Genomic DNA, 23,323 nt, shown 5'->3' on the forward strand with positions numbered 1-23,323 from the left:
ACCATAGTCACATTTTGTCCAGTGCGGTCCATGTCATGTTATTTAGTAATATGGCCTTATACATTTTGTGATATTGCTTTATGGTGCACTTGTCTTCATCAGAATGAAGGCAACAACTGTTGTTATACTGATGCAGCAATAAAGGCTATAAATATGGCTGGTAGACTGTTTCATGCACAACGTTCTCCTCTGGTCTGTCACTTCATTCATGGACAGCTTTGTGTCACAATAACATTTATGTGTTGATGTGAGAGCCGTTTCGCTAGCACACTGAATATATACAGAGTCATAATTACCCGCATTGGACTTCAAGATGTATTGGTCTGTTGGGGTCATTTTTTTGTCTGAACATCATAAGAAATCTGATAACAGCGCTTGGAGTGGCAAACGTTACCCCAACTGCTGCAAGACTACCAAGTGTCCTATTGTGTTTCCAAGCCTTTATGTCCCTTTTTTTTTACTACCCTCTTTTTTGTAATACATCATGTATGAAAGTAGTGGGTACTGTGTATAGAGAGGCCGACAACACCAAAAATGCCAACCCAAGCTTGAATAACCGAGATACACAACTTCCATGGTGAAAGCAAGCCATTAATTCACTAATAATGAACTTTTGTTCAGTGTAACTTAAACATATCAATATATAATAAGCCTAAATAACCCGTCCTTGCCAACCTTAATTAACAATGACATATAAAAACTATTTGGGTGCACCCCTCTACCAACCAATCGGCATCCAGTCCTGGCCTTACATTCAATTAGCGCCAACCTCTGGCCGGCTTTTAGCTCAGTGGGCACTGCAATTATCCTGTATCATTACCAGTGGCTAGGGAGGGATATCCCATCAACTCCTAAACCTTCCTGATTGGCAAGAACACCCTCGCCCGCTGCGACAATAAAATAGCTTTAGCAAATAAAACACACACCAAGTAATAAAAGGGAGGATGGGCAGGAAGCGGTTACCAAGCCATTGATTTCAAAGAAAAGGTCTACTTATGAGGCATGTATTGCCTAATTTGCCCAGGCCCTGTAAAATATTCTCACCAAAGCAGCTCCTCCATGCTCAGACATCTGCCCCCTCAGCTCCTGCATCTCTGCCCAGTCTCTACGTCTACCCCAACTTCCACCCTGTTATAAAGGGCCGCCTGCAGAGGATTCCTGAACCTGTACTCCATCCAGTTTGAAATGTCTCCTGCCCTCTTTGCATCTGACCAGGCAAGAGTAGACTATATCATTTCTCTGCTCACTGACCGGGCCCTGGCCTGGGCTTTACTTTTGTGAAAGAGAGGCTTGCCGCTGATCAACAACTACACAGACTTTGTAGCAGCTTCAGGACAAGTTTTTGACCAGCCTAGCAGGAGTCAGATGGTGTCATGACCCGGGCGAGCAGGTCGGGTAGGAGCCCATGTGCAGGGGATACTGGGGAGTTTGTCTGTACCCCTTTATGCATATTGATGGGTAGGTAGGTACAGACAGGCAGAGACAGGGGAGCTGAGGCAGAGACAGGGGAGCAGAGGCGGACGGCAGGTAAGCCCGCTGGCAGGGGCGGACGGCAGGTAAGCCCGCTGGCAGGGGCGGGCGGCAGGTAAGCCCGCTGGCAGGGGCGGGCGGCAGGCAAGCCCGCTGGCAGGGGCGGGCGGCAGGCAAACCCGCTGGCAGGGGCGGGCGGCAGGCAAGCCCGCTGGCAGGGTCGGGCGGCAGGGAAGCCCGCTGGCAGGGTCGGGCGGCAGGGAAGCCCGCTGGCAGGGTCGGGCGGCAGGGAAGCCCGCTGGCAGGGTCGGGCGGCAGGGAAGCCCGCTGGCAGGGTCGGGCGGCAGGTAAGCCCGCTGGCAGGGTCGGGCGGCAGGTAACCCCGCTGGCAGGGTCGGGCGGCAGGTAAGCCCGCTGGCAGGGGCGGAAGACAGGAACAAGGCTAGGTTTCCACTTGGGTTTTTGTCCGGCGTTTTTTTCTTGATGAAAAACGCCAGGAAAAACGCCAAGAAAACTGCCACTGCATTTACCTGCGTTTTGGCGTTTTTTCTGGAGTTTTTTCTGGCGTTTTAGCCTTTCTGTGGAAATTGCTTTTTTTGACCTTAGGCAGTTTTTCCAGCCTTTACAAGTTAGAAGTTTCACCCAGCTAAAAGGGATTAGGATAAATGGCAAATGCCCTCTCCTGATGTCATTTACTTGGTAGACCCTTTTGTCTCTTTTCTGTGGTTTGTAAGGCGTGCTTTATTTCGAATGTCTGCTCCTCTGGGAAGATTGGCCCCAAATGATGGTGCAAATTGTTTGCTGTTGCTTTTGGCACGCAGGATCCGGTCGCGTATGTTTGTTTGTAATGGCATGTTTGTTCCAAATGGTGTAAAATTCTCGTTTCTAGTAGGACACACAGATACTGGGTCCATCCTCTGCATTGTAACTGTGGAAAAAACGCCATAAAAACGCCAAGGCAATAAACCCACATGGCTTTTTCATGGCGTTTTTTCTCTCCCATAGACTTCTATTGGAGAAAAAAAGCCAAGATTTCTTGCAAAAAACGCCAGAGTGTCAACATGCTGCGATTTTGAAAAACTGCCACAGAGCCCAAAAAAGCAGAAAAACGCCAAAGAGGACTGAAAAAACGCCAAACAGAAAAACGCCAAGTGGAAATGGCATTTTGCGATTTCCTATTGAATTACAGCTAACATCTGGCTGCAGCCGTTTTTCACAAAAAAAAACGCCAGGTGGCGCTATTGGCGTTTTTATAGGCGTTTTTAGCAAAAAAAAACAAATGGAAACCTAGCTCAATACAGGTCCAGAGCAAAGCAGTCTTCCAAGGTTAATGTCAAGGCCCTGACTGAAGGGCAGGTCTTTAAAGGCAGGGCTCCACTCAGGTAATAAGGCTCAGCTGTACCTGGTAATTGGGTTCTGAGCACTCCAGAGGGAGGAGGGTGGCCACTAGTGGTAGCAGATGGATATACCACATGTATGATTAAGCCATGGATCAGGCAGCGAAAAGTGGACCCTAACAGATGGCTACTTCTAACTTGTTTACTTTTCGTAAGGGTTTCCACATCATGTCCAATTATGTAATTGCCGAGGGGAACTGGAACAATGAAATCCTGGTTGCAACATTTTCTATTGGCCTGATTGGTTGAAAGATAAAATCATGACCAGATACTTGGTGGCCAACCCTTGCTTGTTCTCCATTTTCTCCTTTTCCTGGGACTATGCCATGCTCTCCACTCTTGGTTTTCGTTTGATAGGAACAAGATGTACTTCTAGACAATAAATGCCTGACTGATTATTTTGTTCCTTCTATCTGCCCTGATATGGAGACTACAGAGATAGCCCCATCTCACCTGGTGCAACAGTCTCCTGCTCTCCAACCATCATATAACATTATATTATAATGCACATAATAGAGGGGGTCACCGTTAACATTTCTTTTTAGATAACATTCTGGCTTTTCCGGTGAACTCTTAAGGAGAAATCACAGGTTAAACATTATCCCTTTGGCAAATACCAATTTACAAAGAAAAGGGACGGGTCTGTTAAGTGCCTGCTTGGGAGTCTTTATAAAGGCTGCTTATTTTATCCTCCTGCTGTAGAGAATCTGGTGATTAAGGTGGGTACTAAATGTTTTTATTTTTTATAAAAAATAATTATTTAATTTTTATTTCATTTAAAGTTCATTCCGTAATGGTACTAATTATTTTTAATTTCATTTACCACCTCACTAAATGGGAAATTGGAATTAGAATTTTCTTTCTTAAGCTCTGGAGAGGGTGAATTGGAAATTAATTTATTGGATCATAAAGTCAGTTTTAAGTTTTTCAAGTTCGGAGGACCTCCTCGATTACCACCCAAATTAGGACAGGGGGTCTGTTTGCATGGACAATGGGACAGTGCCTGAAAATCAGGATGGTTGGGAGATATGTGTTTACAAGAAACTTGTGGAATTTGGAATCCACAATTTTGGATTTTCATAGACATCCCTCCTGTACCCTTCCACACACCCTACTAACCCCAATGTGTTTCGATACCTCCTATCACTATGTACTGGTGCTATTATACCGCTTTTCCAAAGGTCTTTGGAGTTCTGCTTTCAAATGCTTTACCATGGACACAGGCACCATCTTTTTGGGTAATCTTGTTGGTTCCATGCTATTATTCTACTTCCAAGACTCCATCTCCCTCAAACATATCTGAGAATCTTGCTTGTAATGTATGCCAATCCATAGGTGTCTGGCTGTCAGTTTGCTTTGTCCATGTATGACCATCAATCACCATAATGTTCAGTGAAATTCATTGTCCAGACAGCATTTATTCCCAGCAGAGGAACATGGTCACCCACCTCTACCACTGTAAATTTCATCTTTGGTTGTTATGTGGGGTTTTCAGTTTAATTCTGCAATCAGTACTTGATTTGTAGGTTCTATGTCTGCAGTCTTATTGAGCAGATGAGACGGAATAACATTCCAGCTTGCTCCACAATTCAGTTGAAAGTGAATAGTTGGCTTCTCATTATGAAGAAGAAGTTGGCTGAATAAGAAGTCAACCTCAGCATCGTCCAGGCATGTCGGTCCATACGCTGGACGTTTCTCTGTTTCCCTCATCTCATAGTATTTACACAGCAGTAGATATCCTGGCGTTAGCATGTCCCTTTCTTACTTTTGAAGTAATTGCATGTACCATGGAATGAGAAGCTCCAAACTCTTTCTCTTGTGAAGCTCTACATATTTGAAGAAATGTTTCCAGATTCAGCTCATTTTCCGTTAACTGTGAATCTCTGACTATTCTGTCCCAGATTATATCAAACTTATATTGCCTTTTCAAATCAGTGACATGAGTAAATTTTCTCCCGTTGCTCTTGATTGCTTGAAAAAAAAACACATTTTCCACAGTTTCAAAAGCTTGTAAAATGCAGGGGATGCTTAGTGTCTATTTAGTTGTTATTTGTCTACCTTTCACGCCAATCGAATTAAAAGTAAATGGCTCTCCAAGCTTGAGAGAAGTTAGCAGCATTGAGATTCAAGCTTTGTGGTGGTCTTAGAACAGCCTCCATGATATTATGAGTAAGCTTACTTAGGGCTTTCTGCTGTGTACTAGTCTGGTACTCCAGCAGCAGGCTTCACAGCGTTCTGAAGGCCTCAATGTGTCTCTGCTGTATTTTGCTGAAAACTAGGTTTTTTTGTGCAGTTTAGAAATCCAGTATTTTATGTGTGCCGCGGCCACCATGTTTGGATACCTCCTATCCATAGATTAACCCTAAACTGAAAGTGAATCAAACAGACTTCTTTATTATGTGGAGCTTAAAAGCATACGACTATGGGCCATGCTGGGCTAAAATAAAAATGGCTGAAGCTCACTGAACGCTACAGCTCCCTCTGCTTCGCTACAGATTGTTCAATGATCCAGGTGGTTTTTCTTCCTGGAGTCCATCATCCCCTTTGTGTAGATGTTGAAATAATATGAATTGTGGACTTGTGCATTCTGTAGTTTGTACGAATGTTTAATAACCTGGAGTGGGTCCAACGAAAATGAAGCTGAAGGCTCCAAATTCTTGTTGGAATTTTGTTTTCTATACTCACTCTGCCATGCTCTGTCACACTCTATCACATTCGTAGTGTTAAATTAACAGTAAATTTGATTTTCCATATCATGTTAGGATGAAGTGCTTTCTTCTTCTATTGGTGTGCGGAGCTGTTGGATGGGCCCAGTTCTGTGGTCTGAAGCCTGGAGGTAAGAGAATATACATACCGGTACATGTTTCACTAAATATTTTTGTAATGCCACAGAAATTATATTAGCCCTATCCGACTGGATGGTGAATAGGGCATTATCAGGGAATTTCTGGACAGTTAGTGACCACTGTTGCCCCTTAATGTGGACACAATGTAATAGTAAGAGGTCCAATTACATAAACCAGGGGTAGGCAATCTTCGGCTCTCCTGATGCAGTGGACTACATCTCCCATAATGCTCTTACAGTCATAATGCTGGCAAAGCATCAAGGGAAATGTAGTTCACAACATCTGGAGAGCCGAAGATTGCTTACCCCTGACATAAACCATTAAGACCTTGGAGGTCCCTGGCTGAAATCGTAGCTGTCTGATCAAAACTTTAGTGCTAATCTACCTTTCCTCTACCCTTCTTCTTCAAGCTCTTCATCTGACTTCCACTAGACCGGAGTAAACTCAGTGTAGACAACGTGCAAGAACACACTGCACATGCGCAGTGAAATAAAAAAACTAAGTGCACCAGGACATTTAACCCTCACAATGCACTACAGTATTTAACACTATGCGGCATGAATCAGCAGGATAAAAAAAATAAATTGCTCGGCTGCGCATTAAATTAATTTAGAAACCCTAACTGCTTCAAGTTCTGTTAATGGTAGACTTCAGTCAACATTAATGAGAAGTGTGTTTCTAATTTGAGTTGGCCAAGTTCCTGAATAAGGAACCCATCCCAATTAGCTGTAATCACAATTTGTCAAGGCAGCGCTCCAACGTGTTGAGTGATTTTGCCGTTCTCTGAATGCAGGTTGCGGGGTTTACTTCTGACGAGCATTTTGGCTGAGACAGCGAGTTCGTTTTAGTCACGTTCATCTGAACATTTCTATACAGAACGAAGGCTTTGTATTTCTGGACCCCATCCAAACTTAGTGAAGAACATTGAACGGAGTCCAATGACGCAATGCCTTAGATTTGTTAAAGATACCCTCACTCTTCACTCACACTTTACATGAATTGCTCTCTATTCTATTGTGCAAATAAACCTTGGCAGATATCATTTTATTTTATACTTTAATAATTTAAAGCAACACAGAACCTTTAAGAAGCATTTTCAGTTTATATGGGAACAGCCAGTGCTGACTGTGTGGTTCATGGAAAGAGATAGAAACAAAGATATATATAATGTGTCAAGCTCCGCACGTTTCATGTTCTGTTGTAGACCATTAACAATACGAATTATGTTTACTTTTTTCATTTCAGCTGTAAATTTGGCGAGATGGGGGACAGCCAGTCAAAGCTCCACTTACAATTATCACCTACCACCAGGGGAAGCCAGTCTGGCTATTGACGGCAACAAAGAAACAAATTACTATCTCCATGCGTGTGCCCACACAAACGGTGACTATGGAGCCTGGTGGAGACTGGATCTCCACAAGAGCTTTAAGATTGACGCTGTGGTCATAGTGAACAGAATGGATTGTTGTCAAAATCGTTTGCATGGAGCCCAAATAAGAGTTGGGAATTCTGGAAGTAACAACGACCCGCTGTGAGTCTCAATCATATCCAGTTATCTGTTCAGGAGCCTCATGCCAAATTCATAGAAGGTATCAGGGGCAGGATTCTCTGCTTCGTGGCTGAGTGTAGGCACCCTAAATCTATTTGGGGAGTGATAAATATCCTGACATAACACTAGTGTAACAAGACTGGGGAAGAGCTGCTTCCAGATTATTCTGGAGAGAATAGGTCATCTTCATTTCCCCTGGGGGCATCGTGATAAATGCATTTAGGCCGATAGATCTGTCTATCCGTAGTATGATCTGACCGAATAGTACAGTTAACATGTCATATCAGCCATCATATGCACTTGGATACTTATATTATTATTACTATTATTATTTATTATGTTAGATCAGTGGAAACAGTCCCTTACATTTTTTGGGGGTCCCAATTGAAAACGCATGAGGATTATGCAGAATCCCCCCATATGCATCTGCTCCTCCCCCACCCTCAAGCTCTTAGATGTGGAGAAGATATGTAAGGCCCGCTTTCCCTGCACGTCATGTTATTTACTAAGCTAAATGTATTACTATAATGCAATAATACTAATAATCACTGACCTTCTCCCTCAGGTGATTATTCTTCATTTTTAAAGCATTATTAAAGTATACCATATAACCAAACGTATGCTCTACTCTCGTGCTGGTCTTCAGGGTCTTGTAGGACGTCATGTTAGGGCATCCTCAGTCGTTCCAGAGCCAGTAAAGGGAGCACCATCATTGACACCAAATCATGAGTGGATCCAGACAGTTGGCCTGATTCACACTCGAGACGTCACAGTTGAGCGCGACACCTGGCTCTATTCATAGAGAGAAACACTAGAGATAAGTCATTGATGCCGTATGTTGGCTGTTCTGATGTTTTCTTTCTCCTTCAGATGCGGCACCATCACCGATGTCTCTCAATCCTGCATCCCTCTCTGCTGTAAGGGAATGGAGGGTCGCTTTATCACGGTGACGATCCCCGGCCGCGCAGAGTATCTCACCCTCTGTGAAGTGGAGGTTTATGGACAGGCTGCTATGGAGAAGCCTCAGGTCTGCTGGTAGACCCTGGTTCCAGTTTGGTCAGTGCGGTCACCAAATATCTTCCTGGAATATCTTGAAAATGCAAAGACTGCTGGTTACGGGTAAAGGGGAACTCTCGCCTTCACAGCTTTTATCATTAAAATCTGCTTTTGCTTATAATTTCTCCATCTGTGCATTTTTTTTGGATTCAATGAACAACAAAAGATATGGCGGGACTGGAAGCAGTTGTAATATGCCTGGGTGCTAACAATCCAAAAAGTATATACAGCAAAGTTGATGCACTCAGCGGGTCTTCTTTTTATAAAGTTTATTGGCTTGGTGAAGGTCCAACGTTTCGGGGGTCAATGAGCCTTCCTCAAGAACAAGAAATGATGCAGTCTGTGGCAGATGTATAACGGAATAAATGAAGTGAAGTGTGCTAACCTGCGCAGGACGTGGTCGTGTAGCCTGTTCCTGGTGTAATGTGCTCCTCATGATAACCCGCTGTATTGAGGGCGAGCTCTAATCAAAACTGACCACGTGCTGAAAAAACGGCAAGAAAATATGCTCCAAAGTAAAAAAAAAGGTGTAGTGGATAACTGTGTATGAGTGCCAGAGTCAGTGGTATGAACAAAATAATAGGAGGACTGACTAAACGAGTAGTTGGTGCGTGAAAGCTATGTTACATTGTGTGTATGTGATGGGGAGATTAAATACTTAAAACAGAATAAAACATATAGTAATATGTGAAATGTGGATAATAATAATGCTCATACACGACCCAAAGTGACAATATAATACTAAGATAAAAAAGCGCTTGGAGATACATGATACGATATCATAGAAGAGGCTGAACAATAAGCACTGTCCATAATAAAAATCCATAGGACATGCCTATGTAAAATATATGTGCGACTGTAATGCCACAGAATACATCCTGAAAACAAGAAACTATTATATCCAAAATGAGGTGTGACACGAAACCGCTCCGGCTGTTACAAGAGAGCGAACACATTTCTCAAGAACTCCGTATATAAGGCAACCTGTTATTATAAAAAAGATCATAAAACTTCAATATTAGAGAAAAAAGAAATGTGTTCGTTGAGACCCTTAGGTGTGACCGTATCTAGGCGGTGTATCCAATAAGTCTCTTTTTTGAGTAAGTTGTTGGAACGGTCACCTCCGCGGGGCAGTGGTGGTACCCGATCAATCGCATGGCAGGCGATGTGCATGCTGTTTGGTCCAATTTAGAATCCCTGAATGCTGTAATGATCATAGAACGATGACCTCTGATGCGGTGATGAAGTGTTAGGTCCGTTTTACCCACATAGCTTAATCCACAGGGGTAAGTGATCGAGTATCTAACGTGAGAAGTGGTGCGGGTTATGTGATGATTAATCGGTATACGTTTGCCCCTGTGAGGGAAAGAAGTTCCTATCTGCGTATGGCCGCAGGTCACGCAACTGGGGCATCTGTAGCCTCCTGGTTTCGGAGCTTGCTTGGTGGAACTGCAGCAGTGTTGGGGATCGGTTTTAACAATCAGATCTCTGATGTTGCGACTTCTCCCGTAGCTGAACGTCGGTGGTCTCTGGTATATTTTGGGAAGGGTGGGATCTGAGCCTATGATATTTTTTCTCATAGCGTTGGTGATTGTGGTGGTAGGGGTATTCTATGTAAGTGGCAAGAAGAAGGACTCTGATCGTTCCTTAGGTTGGGTATCAGTCGAGTTTTTTCTGTTCCAAGCTTCCATTGCTGCCTTGTTCAATGTCTGGGTGTTATACCCTCTAGCTTTAAATCTTTCTGTCATTTCACACGGCTGTCGCCCCCTGTTGGTGATGTTGCTATTGTATCTTAGTACTCTCAGGTACTGGGAAATAGGTAGAGCTCGTATAAGGTGCCATGGATGGTGACTGTATGGTAAAAGCAAGGAATCTCGGTCAGTATCTTTTCTATACAGGGTATACCCCAAGCTGTTATCGGTGGCTCTGTACACGCTTACATCTAGAAAGCGAATAGAATGACTATGATGTGTAAGCGTCAGCTTGACATTGGTGTCATGGCTATTGAGGGTATCCACCACGTGTTGAAGCTGTTCCTCGGCGTCTTGCCAAATTAAGAAAATATCATCAACAAAACGTGTATAGTATTTGATTTGAGGTCGGTATGCATCGAAAATATAAATATATCTATCTGTGAACCAACCATTATTCCACCCCCACCTTACACTGACCAGCCCCACCACTGTGACACTGACGAGAAGACCTTCAATCATTCCTTTCACCCCTTTATCCTAAGCCCAGCTCCTCACCCTGTCCATGGCTGGGGGGGCCTCACAGAAGAAACATGCAGGTCATCGAAGGACCACTTGACTTTATACCAAGCAGAAACAGAATTTGGCCCATGTAAAGGGTCACTCAACTCATCACAGGTACTTTTACCTTTTGGGTGCCAAAGGTCTGGCTATTTTTTTCCCTCCGGGAGGCCAGGGCATTTCTAACAATTTCTGTACCTTTTCTGGGGTTATTGTACAGAGCGAGGCATTTACCTTCTCCGCTGCCCTAGGCCTCGGTCTCATCTTAGATTCAGGATCCATATGTCCGTCTCATGCATAAAATAAATAAAACGTAGGCGAAGACGAAGACACACACCACAAAGATCTTCGTGATTGTCTTCGTCTTCGTCTACCATTCCCCCCCCCCCCTTCTAACTTACCTTGTCTTTGCAGCTTCGCGGCAGTTCCCGGAAGTGGAAATCCGCAGGTTCGCCGTCACGGGTTACAGGGCGGTGCGAATGAGCCTATTGGTCGCCTACAGGGACCTCCTCTGGCATCAACCAATTGGGTGATGCCAGAGGAAGACCCTGCAGGTGACCAATAGGCTCACTCACACGGCCTACGTCTACCCCAACTTCCACCCTGTTATAAAGGGCCGCATGCAGAGGATTCCTGAACCTGTACTCCATCCAGTTTGAAATGTCTCCTGCCCTCTTTGCATCTGACCAGGCAAGAGTAGACTATATCATTTCTCTGCTCACTGACTGGGCCCTGGCCTGGGCTTTACTTTTATGAAAGAGAGGCTTGCCTCTGATCAACAACTACACAGACTTTGTAGCAGCTTCAAGACAAGTCTTTGACCAGCCTAGCAGGAGTCAGGTGGTGTCATGACCCGGGCGAGCAGGTCGGGTAGGAGCCCATGTGGAGGGGATACTGGGGAGTTTGTCTGTACCCCTTTATGCATATTGATGGGTAGGTAGGTAAAGACAGGCAGAGACAGGGGAGCTGAGGCAGAGACAGGGGAGCTGAGGCAGAGGTGGACGGCAGGTAAGCCAGCTGGCAGGGGCGGATGGCAGGTAAGCCCGCTGGCAGGTTCGGGCAGCAGGTAAGCCCGCTGGCAGGGGCGGGCGGCAGGCAAACCCGCTGGCAGGGGCGGGCGGCAGGCAAGCCCGCTGGCAGGGTCGGGCGGCAGGCAAGCCCACTTTCAGGGTCGGGCGGCAGGCAAGCCCGCTGGCAGGGGCAGAAGGCAGGAACAATACAGGTCCAGAGCAAAGCAGTCTTCCAAGGTTAATGTCAAGGCTCTGGGCAGGGCAGGTCTTTAAAGGCAGGGCTCCACTCAGGTAATAACAGCTGTACCTGTTATTTGGGTTCTGAGCACTCCAGAGGGAGGAGGGTGGCCACTAGTGGTAGCAGATGGATATACCACATGTATGATTAAGCCATGGATCAGGCAGCGACAAGTAGACCCTAACACAGGGGCGTCCAAGTTATTTCTGCAGTGGGCCACTTCATCAGAAATGGATGTGTTCGTGGGCCGCACTAATTTTTCACTGAGAGAAAATATGGCCTTTTAGCTTTGTAATACATATTAATACTGAGTTAATTTGGCAATAATTAAAAAACCAGTCGACAAACAGTTTTTTTAATCAACTTTTATATATTATTCCATAAATACTAAATTACTTAAAACAGTAAAACAAAGTAATTCCACGAACCATTTTAACACAAGTTTAGTCAAATAAAACTGCACAAAAAGGTTACAAAATCTAATGAGAGTACTGGTAATTAGCTGACTGAACTATGTTTGAGAACTCTGGAGTGTATTCAGTCAGGCCACATCTTAATTCGGATTCCAAGTTAACATCACTTAATGTGGCTCTCAGCTTGGATTTGAGCAGCTTCATAAACGAGAATGTGCTTTCACAGAGCCAAGTAGACCCAAACATTGCCCAGAGCTTGGCAACATAGGTCGAAGTTTCTGGATAGTTTTGTGATTTATATATCTGTCTCCAAAAGTCCAGAGACACTGGGTCTTCTTGGTGGACATAGTTCGATTTTAGTTCAATCAGTTCCTCTTGAAATTTTGCTATGTTGATAGCGCCTATTCGTGAAAATTCAGACACATCCTGAGGCTTGCATTTCAAAGGGAGGCGAAGAAAGTCAAAGCATGAACTAAACTCATCAAAGTCCTTGAACCTTTTTTGAAATTGGGATTTTGTTTCAAGCAAATAGCTCTCCAGTTGTTTAAAATCTGGGACTCCACTGAGTTCAGGGGAGTTTAGCAATGGGAAATGAGTGCAATCTCCCAGTGCTATTTGCTCAATCCACATGTCCAGTTTCAGTCTGAATATCTGGACTTCTTTGTACAAATCTGCAATGCTTTTGTTTCTTCCCTGTAGTTTCAAGTTCAGTGTGTTCAGGTGTCTTGTCAATTCTGTAAGGAAGTACAGCTTTGTGAGCCACTGAGGGTCTGACAAGTTGGGTCTCTGGGAGCATTTTAATTCCAAAAAATCCCTTATCTGTGGAAGCAGCTCTGTAAACCTTTTCAACACATTTCCGCGACTTAACCATCTGACTACATTAAAATATATTAAATCTCCATACTCTGCTTCAACTTCTTCCAGGTATCCCAGAAATTGCCGATGGTTGAGGGCACGAGCACGGATAAAATTTACAATCTTTATTACTTCTTCCATCACCTCGTGCAATTCACCTGACTTAAACAGTTCACAACACAAACTCTCCTGATGTATAATGCAGTGGAAGCTGGGAACACAAACTTTCTCCTTTAATTGGAACAATCTGCTGAAACCTTCATTTTTCCCTTTCATTGAAGGTGCCCCGTCTGTGGCAAGTGAAGTCAGTTTTTGCATATTTAATCCAAATTTTTCAAACTCCTTACTGGCAGCTTGAAGTATATTGCATCCTCGTGTTCGGTCATTAATTGGGGACAAGGCTAGTAATTCTTCCTTCACTTCAAAATCTTTGGTGACCAGTCTTATCCAAATGCACAACTGCGCAGTGTCTCTCATGTCGGTGGATTCATCAAGAGCGATACTAAATGAGAGACAAGAATTCAGCTCTTTTTTCAGTTGATCTTCAATATTCTGAGACAAATTGACGATTCGTCTAGCTGTCGTTTGTCGGCTTAACGGCATCATCTTGACTCTTTTTGTCAGTTTTTCTCTTTCCTTTTCGGTAAAGTCAAAAGTAAGAGCTTCCAGTGCTGCTAGTAGAGTTTCTTTCAGCATTTCTGCATCTGCAAAAGATTTCTTTCGCCTCGCCAAAATCCAAGAGCATCTTAGTGTGGCAATTTGGATCATGTCACCTTCACCTATGAATTTTCTCATTCGCTCTGCCTGCGCATTCAGCTGCCTTTTTATCTTTTCTAACTCCTGCTTTCTTTGCTCAGATTTAGGAGGAAATCTCTTCTCCATTTCAGCGTGAGTTGTGTCATAATGACGTTTCACATTGTATTTTTTACCGATAGCAAGAGTTTTGTTGCAAAGCAGACAATATGGCTTGGAGTCCTTTTCTGTCACAAAAAACTCAATTTCCCATTCTTCTTTGATTTTGCGATTTTCTACTTCCAATGCTCGTGTCTTCTTTGTTGGTGGTTCTTTGCTACTACTGGCACATTCCTCAGTCACGTGGGAGTCCTGTGGTTGTGATTTTTTAAGCCATTTATCCATTGTCAGGGCTTGACAAGACGATTCTTTGTACAAGAAAGAAAAAGTCACCATTTGTGGCCGCAACAAGAAATGCTTTCTCATAGTAATGGTGTAAGTGTCTCACAGAGCTCCACGCCAATAAAATCCACAGCAATGCACAGTGTGTAAGTGTCTCACAGAGCTCCACGCCAATAAAATCCACAGCAATGTACAGTGTGTAAGTGTCTCACAGAGCTCCACGCCAATAAAATCCACAGCAATGTACAGTGTGTAAGTGTCTCACAGAGCTCCACGCCAATAAAATCCACAGCAATGTACAGTGTGTAAGTGTCTCACAGAGCTCCACGCCAATAAAATCCACAGCAATGTACAGTGTGTAAGTGTCTCACAGAGCTCCACGCCAATAAAATCCACAGCAATGTACAGTGTGTAAGTGTCTCACAGAGCTCCACGCCAATAAAATCCACAGCAATGTACAGTGTGTAAGTGTCTCACAGAGCTCCACGCCAATAAAATCCACAGCAATGCACAGTGTGTAAGTGTCTCACAGAGCTCCATGCCAATAAAATCCACAGCAATGTACAGTGTGTAAGTGTCTCACAGAGCTCCACGCCAATAAAATCCACAGCAATGTACAGTGTGTAAGTGTCTCACAGAGCTCCACGCCAATAAAATCCACAGCAATGTACAGTGTGTAAGTGTCTCACAGAGCTCCACGCCAATAAAATCCACAGCAATGCACAGTGTGTAAGTGTCTCACAGAGCTCAACAGCAGTACAATTAACAATCATATGTGATGTGTCTCATAATGCCCCACAACAGCACAATTATATGCAATGTGCATCACAGAGATGCATAGCAGTAACTCACAGTATTGGGCTGATTCAGGCTGGCTGGAGCACACTGTGGGTACAGGCTGGATTCAGTCAGGCCGGAGCACACTGTGGGTACAGGCTGGATTCAGTCAGGCCGGAGCACACTGTGGGTACAGGCTAGATTCAGGCTGTGGGTATTGGCATGGGGGCACACTGTGGGTATTGGTCTGGGGGTCACACTGTGGGTATTGGTCTGGGGGGCACACTGTGTTAAGTTAAATAAATGGTACCCACAGTGTGCCCCCAGTCAATACCCACAGTGTGCCCCCAGGCCAATACTGGGGACACACTGTGGGTATTGGCCTGGGGGCACACTGTGGGTACTGACTGGGGACACACTGTGGGTATTGGCCTGGGGGCACACTGTGGGTATTGGCCTGGGGGCACACTGTGGGTATTGGTCTGTGGGGCACACTGTGTGAAGTTAAATGAATGGTACCCACAGTGTGCCCCCAGTCAATACCCACAGTGTGCCCCCCAGGCCAAAACCCAAAGTGTGCCCCCAGGCCAATACTGGGGACACACTGTGGGTATTGGCCTGGGGGCACACTGTGGGTACTGACTGGGGACACACTGTGGGTATTGGCCTGGGGGCACACTGTGGGTATTGGCCTGGGGGCACACTGTGGGTATTGGCCTGGGGGGCACACTGTGTGAAGTTAAATGAATGGTACCCACAGTGTGCCCCCAGTCAATACCCACAGTGTGCCCCCCAGGCCAAAACCCAAAGTGTGCCCCCCAGGCCAAAACCCAAAGTGTGCCCCCAGGCCAATACTGGGGGCACACTGTGGGTACTGGCCTGGGGGCACACTATGGGTATTGGCCTGGGGGCACACTGTGGGTACTGACCTGGGGGCACACTGTGGGTGTTGGTCTGGGGGGCACACTGTGGGTTTTGGTCTGGGGACACACTGTGGGTATTGGCCTGGGGGTCACACTGTGTGAAGTTAAATGAATGGTACCCACAGTGTGCCCCAGGCCAATATCCACAGTGTGCCCCCAGTCCAAAACCCACAGTGTGCCCCCAGTCCAAAACCCACAGTGTGCCCCCAGTATTGGCCTGGGGGGCACACTGTGGGTTTTGGCCTGGGGGGCACACTGTGGGTTTTGGCCTGGGAGCACACTGTTGGTTCATTTAACTTTAAATTGTTTTTTTTTTTTTTTTAATATACTTTATTGATTTTTTAAATATATAAACTTTACGTTGTAAGGCTGCTCCTCCACGTACCTGGCGTCCCGGTGAACTTCCTCCCTCACTCTGACCCTTGCGTATGACGTCACACGCAGGGAAGAGGAGGGATCATGTGGCGAAAAACTTCCCCCGCCGCTCCTCGGGTGACGTGCGCTTCTCTCCCTCACATGCAGGGTAGAGGAGGTGCGCACGCTGTGTTCCTCCGGTCGCCGCGGTGAGTTAGGCTTGCTGTCAGCAGTGGAGGTGCGGCTACCGCTGCAGATCTCGCGCGGGCCGCACCTCGGACCCCGGCGGGCCGCATTTGGCCCGCGGGCCGCATGTTGGACGCCCCTGCCCTAACAGATGGCTACTTCTAACTTGTTTACTTTTCGTAAAAGTTTCCACATCATGTCCAATTATGTAATTGCCGAGGTGGACTAGAACAATGAAATCCTGGTTGCAACATTTACTATTGGCCTGATTGGTTGAAAGATAAAATCATGACCAGATACTTCCTGAATGATCTAGAGACCCTTATTACCATCATGGGTCAAATAGATCTCCGTCTTAGAGAATACCAGGTCCAACAAAACCATCAGAAAGGACTCTTAGTTCGGTTAGGCTCAAAGAAGGACTTTGCCCGGACTCAAGCTGTGAAATAGCAGCTCCTCCAGTACTAAAGATATTTATTTGTTTCTTTGTGCCTATTTCCTTGTATTTCTTGGGAAAGAGTCTTCATACCACTGCCTTTATTGATTGTCTGAATTGTTTGATAAAGTCTGTAGAGCCTATAATTTGAACCTAATTGTTGGGTTGTCCTGAATTTGTTGGGTTTATCTATAAAAAGCTTGCGAAGTGCTGTCCTTATTAACCAATGGCATCTTTTCGTTCGGATTGGATAATAAAGTGACTTGCAATCTCTTTTCCAGTTCATCTAAGTTATTCGAAGGGGTTGAGGTCAGGGCTCGGAGCGGTCGGTCACGTTCTTCCACATCAAACTCATCCAACCATGTCTTAATGGACCTTGCTTTGTGCACCACTATATGGACACATGTATTAGCACACACCTCTAAATTTTTTTAAATTAGGGTTTGGGCCCCTTACTTCCAGTAACGTAAACTCTTAATGCTTCAGCACACCAACACATTGTACAATGCTATGCTTCCAGCAACGTCAGATGTAATAGTCAGGTGTCCCAATACTTTTGACCACATAGTGTCTGTTTACAATGTAAAGTGCAAGGCTGAGCTCGTATGGTTATTCATTGGTATGAGGCTATGAGTTCACAGGAATTGTGTGGGTAATGTTTGTGTACTGGGAGGACATGAGAGAATATAATAAGGACATTACATGTTTGCACATTAATATCACATTCTTGAATTTGTTGGGTTTATCTATAAAAAGAGTACTTCACCGGAAGCGCCACCATTTTGACAGAAGTTCACACAAGGTTATCTCAGTACAAAATGGCAGAGGTTCCGGAAACATCCTCTGTCTCGACCCTTCAATCGGACGTCCACCACTCATAGCGCTAAACATCTCTTTCTGCAAAACGGATACAGTATCATGTGGTCTAGCGCTAAAGAGTTTATATGCCTTGAGTGTCTTCTTATCCATTATTCAATAAGTATCAACAGGAAGAAATATGGAGCATCACAGTTATATGAATATGGCAGGATTCTGGAATATGATTTCATAATGAAATCATTATGAGTTGAAATGACCAGAATAACAACTGGCGCTACATTTGTGCACCTCTCTCAAAGACCATATAATGGCTTTATCTGCACTGAAACGCGGCTGCTCCGTATTTCATTCCTGGCAAGGGTTTCCGTTCCGGGATCTCATTGTGGATTCCTGTAACTCAGCTAGAGACTCCTTTGTGTTCCTCAGACCTTGGCACGCATGTACATCAATTAGCAAGTGGAGAACCTAAGTCTGTGGAAAGCTGAGAGACAGCATAATCTCAGGTGTCCTGGCCACCCTTGCTTCTTCTCCATTTTCTCCTTTTCCTGGGACTATCCCATGCTCTCCACTCTTGATTTTCATTTGATAGGAACAAGATGTACTTCTAGACAATAAATGCCTGACTGATTATTTTGTTCCTTAAAGTTACCGTCTGTCGATGGTGCCCAAGGAGCGCTTCTATCTGCCCTGATACGGAGACTACAGAGATAGCCCCATCTCACCTGGTGCAGCAGTCTCCTGCTCTCCAACCATCAGATCTATGAATATAACATTATATTATAATGCACATAATAGAGGGTCACCCTTAACATTTCTTTTTTAGATAACATTCTGGCTTTTCCGGTGAACTCTTAAGGAGAAATCACAGGTTAAACATTATCCCTTTGGCAAATACCAATTTACAAAGAAAAGGGACGGGTCTGTTAAGTGCCTGCTTAAGTCTTTATAAAGGCTCCTTATTTTATCCTCCTGCTGTAGAGAATCTGGTGATTAAGGTGGGTACTAAATGTTTTTATTTTTTATGAAAAATAATTATTTAATTTTTATTTCATTTAAAGTTCATTCCTTAATGGTACTAATTATTTTTAATTTCATTTACCACCTCACTAAATGGGAAATTGGAATTAGAATTTTCTTTCTTAAGCTCTGGAGAGGGTGAATTGGAAATTAATTTATTGGATCATAAAGTCAGTTTTAAGTGTTTCAAGTTCGGAGGACCTCCTCGATTACCACCCAAATTAGGACAGGGGGTTTGTTTGCGTGGACAATGGGACAGTGCCTGAAAATCAGGATGGTTGGGAGATATGTGTTTACAAGAAACTTGTGGAATTTGGAATCCACAATTTTGGATTTTCATAGACATCCCTCCTGTACCCACACACCCTACTAACCCCAATGTGTTTCGATACCTCCTATCACTATGTACTGGTGCTGTTATACCTCTTTTCCAAAGGTCTTTGGAGTTCTGCTTTCAAATGGTTTACCATGGACACAGACACCATCTTTTTGGGTAATCTTGTTGGTTCCATGCTATTATTCTACTTCCAAGACTCCATCTCCCTCAAACATATCTGAGAATCTTGCTTGTAATGAATGCCAATCCATAGGTGTCTGGCACATTATGGTGATTGATAATGTGCTTTGTCCATGTGTGACCATCAGTCACCATAATGTTCGGAGAAATTCATTGCCCGGACAGCTTTTATTCCCAGCAGAGGAACATGGTCACCCACATGAGGAAGAAGCTGGCTGAATAAGAAGTCAACCTCAGCATCGTCCAGGCATGTCGGTCCATACGCTGGACGTTTCTCTGTTTCCCTCATCTCATAGTATTTACACAGCAGTAGATATCCTGGCGTTAGCATGTCCCTTTCTTACTTTTGAAGTAATTGCATGTACCATGGAATGAGAAGCTCCAAACTCTTTCTCTTGTGAAGCTCTACATATTTGAAGACATTTTTCCAGATTCAGCTCATTTTCCGTTAACTGTGAATCTCTGACTACTCTGTCCCAGATTAGAGAGAGTCTCTTATATTGCCTTTTCAAATCAGTGACATGAGTAAATTTTCTCCCGTTGCTCTTGATTGCTTGAAAAAAAACACATTTTCCACAGTTTCAAAAGCTTGTAAAATGCAGGGGATGCTTAGTGTCAAGCTTAGATTCAAGCTTTGTGGTGGTCTTAGAACAGCCTCCATGATATTATGAGTAAGCTTACTTAGGGCTTTCTGCTGTGTACTAGTCTGGTACTCCAGCAGCAGGCTTCACAGTGTTCTGAAGGCCTCAATGTGTCTCTGCTGTATTTTGCCGAAAACTAGGTTTTCTTGTGCAGTTTAGAAATCCAGTATTTTATGTGTGCCGCGGCCACCATGTTTGGATACCTCCTATCCATAGATTAACCCTAAACTGAAAGTGAATCAAACAGACTTCTTTATTATGTGGAGCTTAAAAGCATACGACCATGGGCCATGCTGGGCTAAAATAAAAATGGCTGACGCTCAGTCAACTCTACAGCTCCCTCTGCATCGCTACAGATTGTTCAATTATCCAGGCGGTCTCTTGTGATTTTCTGGAGTCCATCATCCCATTTGTGTAGATGTGGAAATAATATGAATTGTGGACTTGTGCATTCTGTAGTTTGTACGAATGTTTAATAACCTGGAGTGGGTCCAACGAAAATGAAGCTGAAGGCTCCAACTTCTTGTTCAAATTTTGTTTTCTATACTCACTCTGCCATGCTCTCTCACACTCACATTCGTAGACACATTTCTAGTGTTAATTTAACAGTAAATTTGATTTTCCATATCATGTTAGGATGAAGCGCCTTGTCCTTCTGTTTGTGTGCGGAGCTGTTGGATGGGCCCAGTTCTGTGGTCTGAAGCCTGGAGGTAAGAGAATATACATACCGGTATATGTTTCACTAAATATTTTTGTAATGCCACAGAAATTATATTAGCCCTATCCGACTGGATGGTGAATAGGGCATTATCATGGAATTTCTGGACAGTTAGTGACCACTGTTGCCCCTTAATTGTGGACACAATGTAATAGTAAGAGGTCCAATTACATAAACCAGGGGTAGGCAATCTTCGGCTCTCCTGATGTAGTGGACTACATCTCCCATAATGCTCTTACAGTCATAATGCTGGCAAAGCATTAAGGGAAATGTAGTTCACAACATCTGGAGAGCCGAAGATTGCCTACCCCTGACATAAACCATTAAGACCTTGGAGGTCCCTGGCTGATATCGTACGAAGCTGTTTAATCAAAACTTTAGTACTAATCTACCTTTCTTCTCTACCCTTCTTATTCAAGCTCTTCATCTGACTTCCACTAGACCGGAGTACACTCAGTGTAGACACCTTGTAAGAACACACTGCACATGCGCAGTGAAATAAAAAAGTGCACCAGGACATTTAACCCCCACAATGCACTACAGTATTTAACACTATGCGGCATAAATCAGCAGGATAAAAAAATAAATTGCTTGGCTGCGCATTAAATTAATTTAGAAACCCTAACTGCTTCAAGTTCTGTTAATGGTAGACTTCAGTCAACATTAATGAGAAGAGAAATGTGTTTCTAACTTGAGTTGGCCGAGTTCCTGAATAAGTCTGGGACATCTCAAATTAGAAACATGTGTCTCTTCTGAAGTCTACTATTCACAAAGACTGAGGCAGTTAGTGTTTCTATGTTGTTTAATTTAATTATTTCATTGAAATATTGCTCTATCAATGAATGAAAGGTTGACGCAGGTTACCCATCCCAATGAGCTGTAATCACAATTTGTCAAGGCAGCGCTCCAACGTGTTGAGTGCTTTTGCCGTTCTCTGAATGCAGGTTGCGGTGTTTACTTCTGACGAGCATTTTGGCTGAGACAGCGAGTTCGTTTTAGTCACGTTCATCTGAACATTTCTATACAGAACGAAGGCTTTGTATTTCCCAACCCCATCCAAACTTAGTGAAGAACATTGAACGGAGTCCAATGACGGAATTCCTTAGATTTATCGGGGTCTGAAGATAATTATCAGATCATCCGGGGCTGAGTGTGTAGTAGAACAGGCCACAAGAGTGCATGGCAAGAGACAGAGACAAAGATATATATAATGCGTCAAGCTCCGCATGTTCCATGTTCAATATGAATTATGTTTACTTTTTTTTCATTTCAGCTGTAAATTTGGCGAGATCGGGGACAGCCAGTCAAAGCTCCACTTACAGTTATAGCGTACCAACATCGGAAGCCAGTCTGGCTATTGACGGCAACAAAGAAACAAATTACCACCTCCATGCGTGTGCCCACACAAACGGTGACTATGGAGCCTGGTGGAGACTGGATCTCCAGAAGAGCTTTAAGATTGACGCTGTGGTCATCGTGAACAGAATGGATTGTTGTCAAAATCGTTTGCATGGAGCCCAAATACGAGTTGGGAATTCTGGAAGTAACAACGACCCGCTGTGAGTCTCAATCATATCCAGTTATCTGTTCAGGAGCCTCATACCAAATTCATCAGGGGCAGGATTCTCTGCTTTGTGGCTGAGTGTAGGCACCCTAAATCTATTTGGGGAGTGATAAATATCCTGACATAACACTAGTGTAACAAGACTGGGGAAGAGCTGCTTCCAGATTATTCTGGAGAGAATAGGTCATCTTCATTTCGTGATAAATGCATTTAGGCCGATAAATAAAGTATGATCTGGCCGCATAATACAGTTAACATATCATATCAGCCATCATATGCACTTGGATACTTATATTATTACTATTATTATTATCATTATTTATTATGTTAGATCAGTGGAAACAGTCCCTTACATTTTTGGGGGGTCCCAATTGAGAACGCATGAGGATTATGCAGAATCCCCCCCATATGCATCTGCTCCTCCCCCACTCTCAAGCTCTTAGATGTGCAGAAGATATGTAAGGCCGCTTTCCCTGCACGTCATGTTATTTAGTAAGCTAAATGTATTAATATTATGCAATAATACTAATAATCACTGACCTTCTCCCTAAAGCATTATCATATATAATAATGTATACTATATAACCAAAAGTATGCGGACGTCTGACACTTGCTCTACTCTTGTGCTGGTCTTCAGGGTCTTGTAGGACGTCATGTTAGGGCATCCTCAGTCGTTCCAGAGCCAGGAAAGGGAGCACCATCATTGACACCAAATCATGAGTGGATCCAGACAGTTGGCACTCGAGACATTCAGCGCGGCACCTGGCTGTATTCATAGAGAGAAACACTAGAGATGAGTAATTGGGCTGATGCCGTATGTTGGCTGTTCTGATGTTTTCTTTCTCCTTCAGATGTGGCACCATCACCGATGTCTCTCAATCCTGCATCCCTCTCTGCTGTAACGGAATGGAGGGTCGCTATATCACGGTGACAATCCCCGGCCGCGCAGAGTATCTCACCCTCTGTGAAGTGGAGGTTTATGGACGGGCTGCTATGGAGAAGCCTCAGGTCTGCTGGTAGACCCTGGTTCCAGTTTGGTCAGTGCGGTCACCATATATCTTCCTTGAATAGGAAGGGGAACTCTCGCCTTCACAGCTTTTATCATTAAAACTATCATCTGCTTATAATTTCTCCATCTGTGCATTTTTTTT

The 23,323-nt window shown here is 44.1% G+C and overlaps 1 protein-coding gene across 1 annotated transcript; it reads left to right on the plus strand.

The window, feature by feature from the left end:
* Nucleotides 1-5,630: 5,630 nt before the first annotated feature.
* Nucleotides 5,631-23,236, plus strand: LOC128496386 (pentraxin fusion protein-like). Its single transcript, XM_053465998.1, has 5 exons — nucleotides 5,631-5,703; nucleotides 6,959-7,244; nucleotides 8,133-8,293; nucleotides 21,882-22,167; nucleotides 23,024-23,236. The coding sequence occupies exons 1-5, from the start codon at nucleotides 5,631-5,633 to the stop codon at nucleotides 23,190-23,192; spliced, it is 975 nt and encodes a 324-aa protein (XP_053321973.1). The 3' UTR covers nucleotides 23,193-23,236.
* Nucleotides 23,237-23,323: the final 87 nt, after the last annotated feature.

This window comes from Spea bombifrons, chromosome 5, assembly GCF_027358695.1.
Source record: "Spea bombifrons isolate aSpeBom1 chromosome 5, aSpeBom1.2.pri, whole genome shotgun sequence".
NCBI classification, from domain to species: Eukaryota; Metazoa; Chordata; class Amphibia; order Anura; family Pelobatidae; genus Spea; species Spea bombifrons.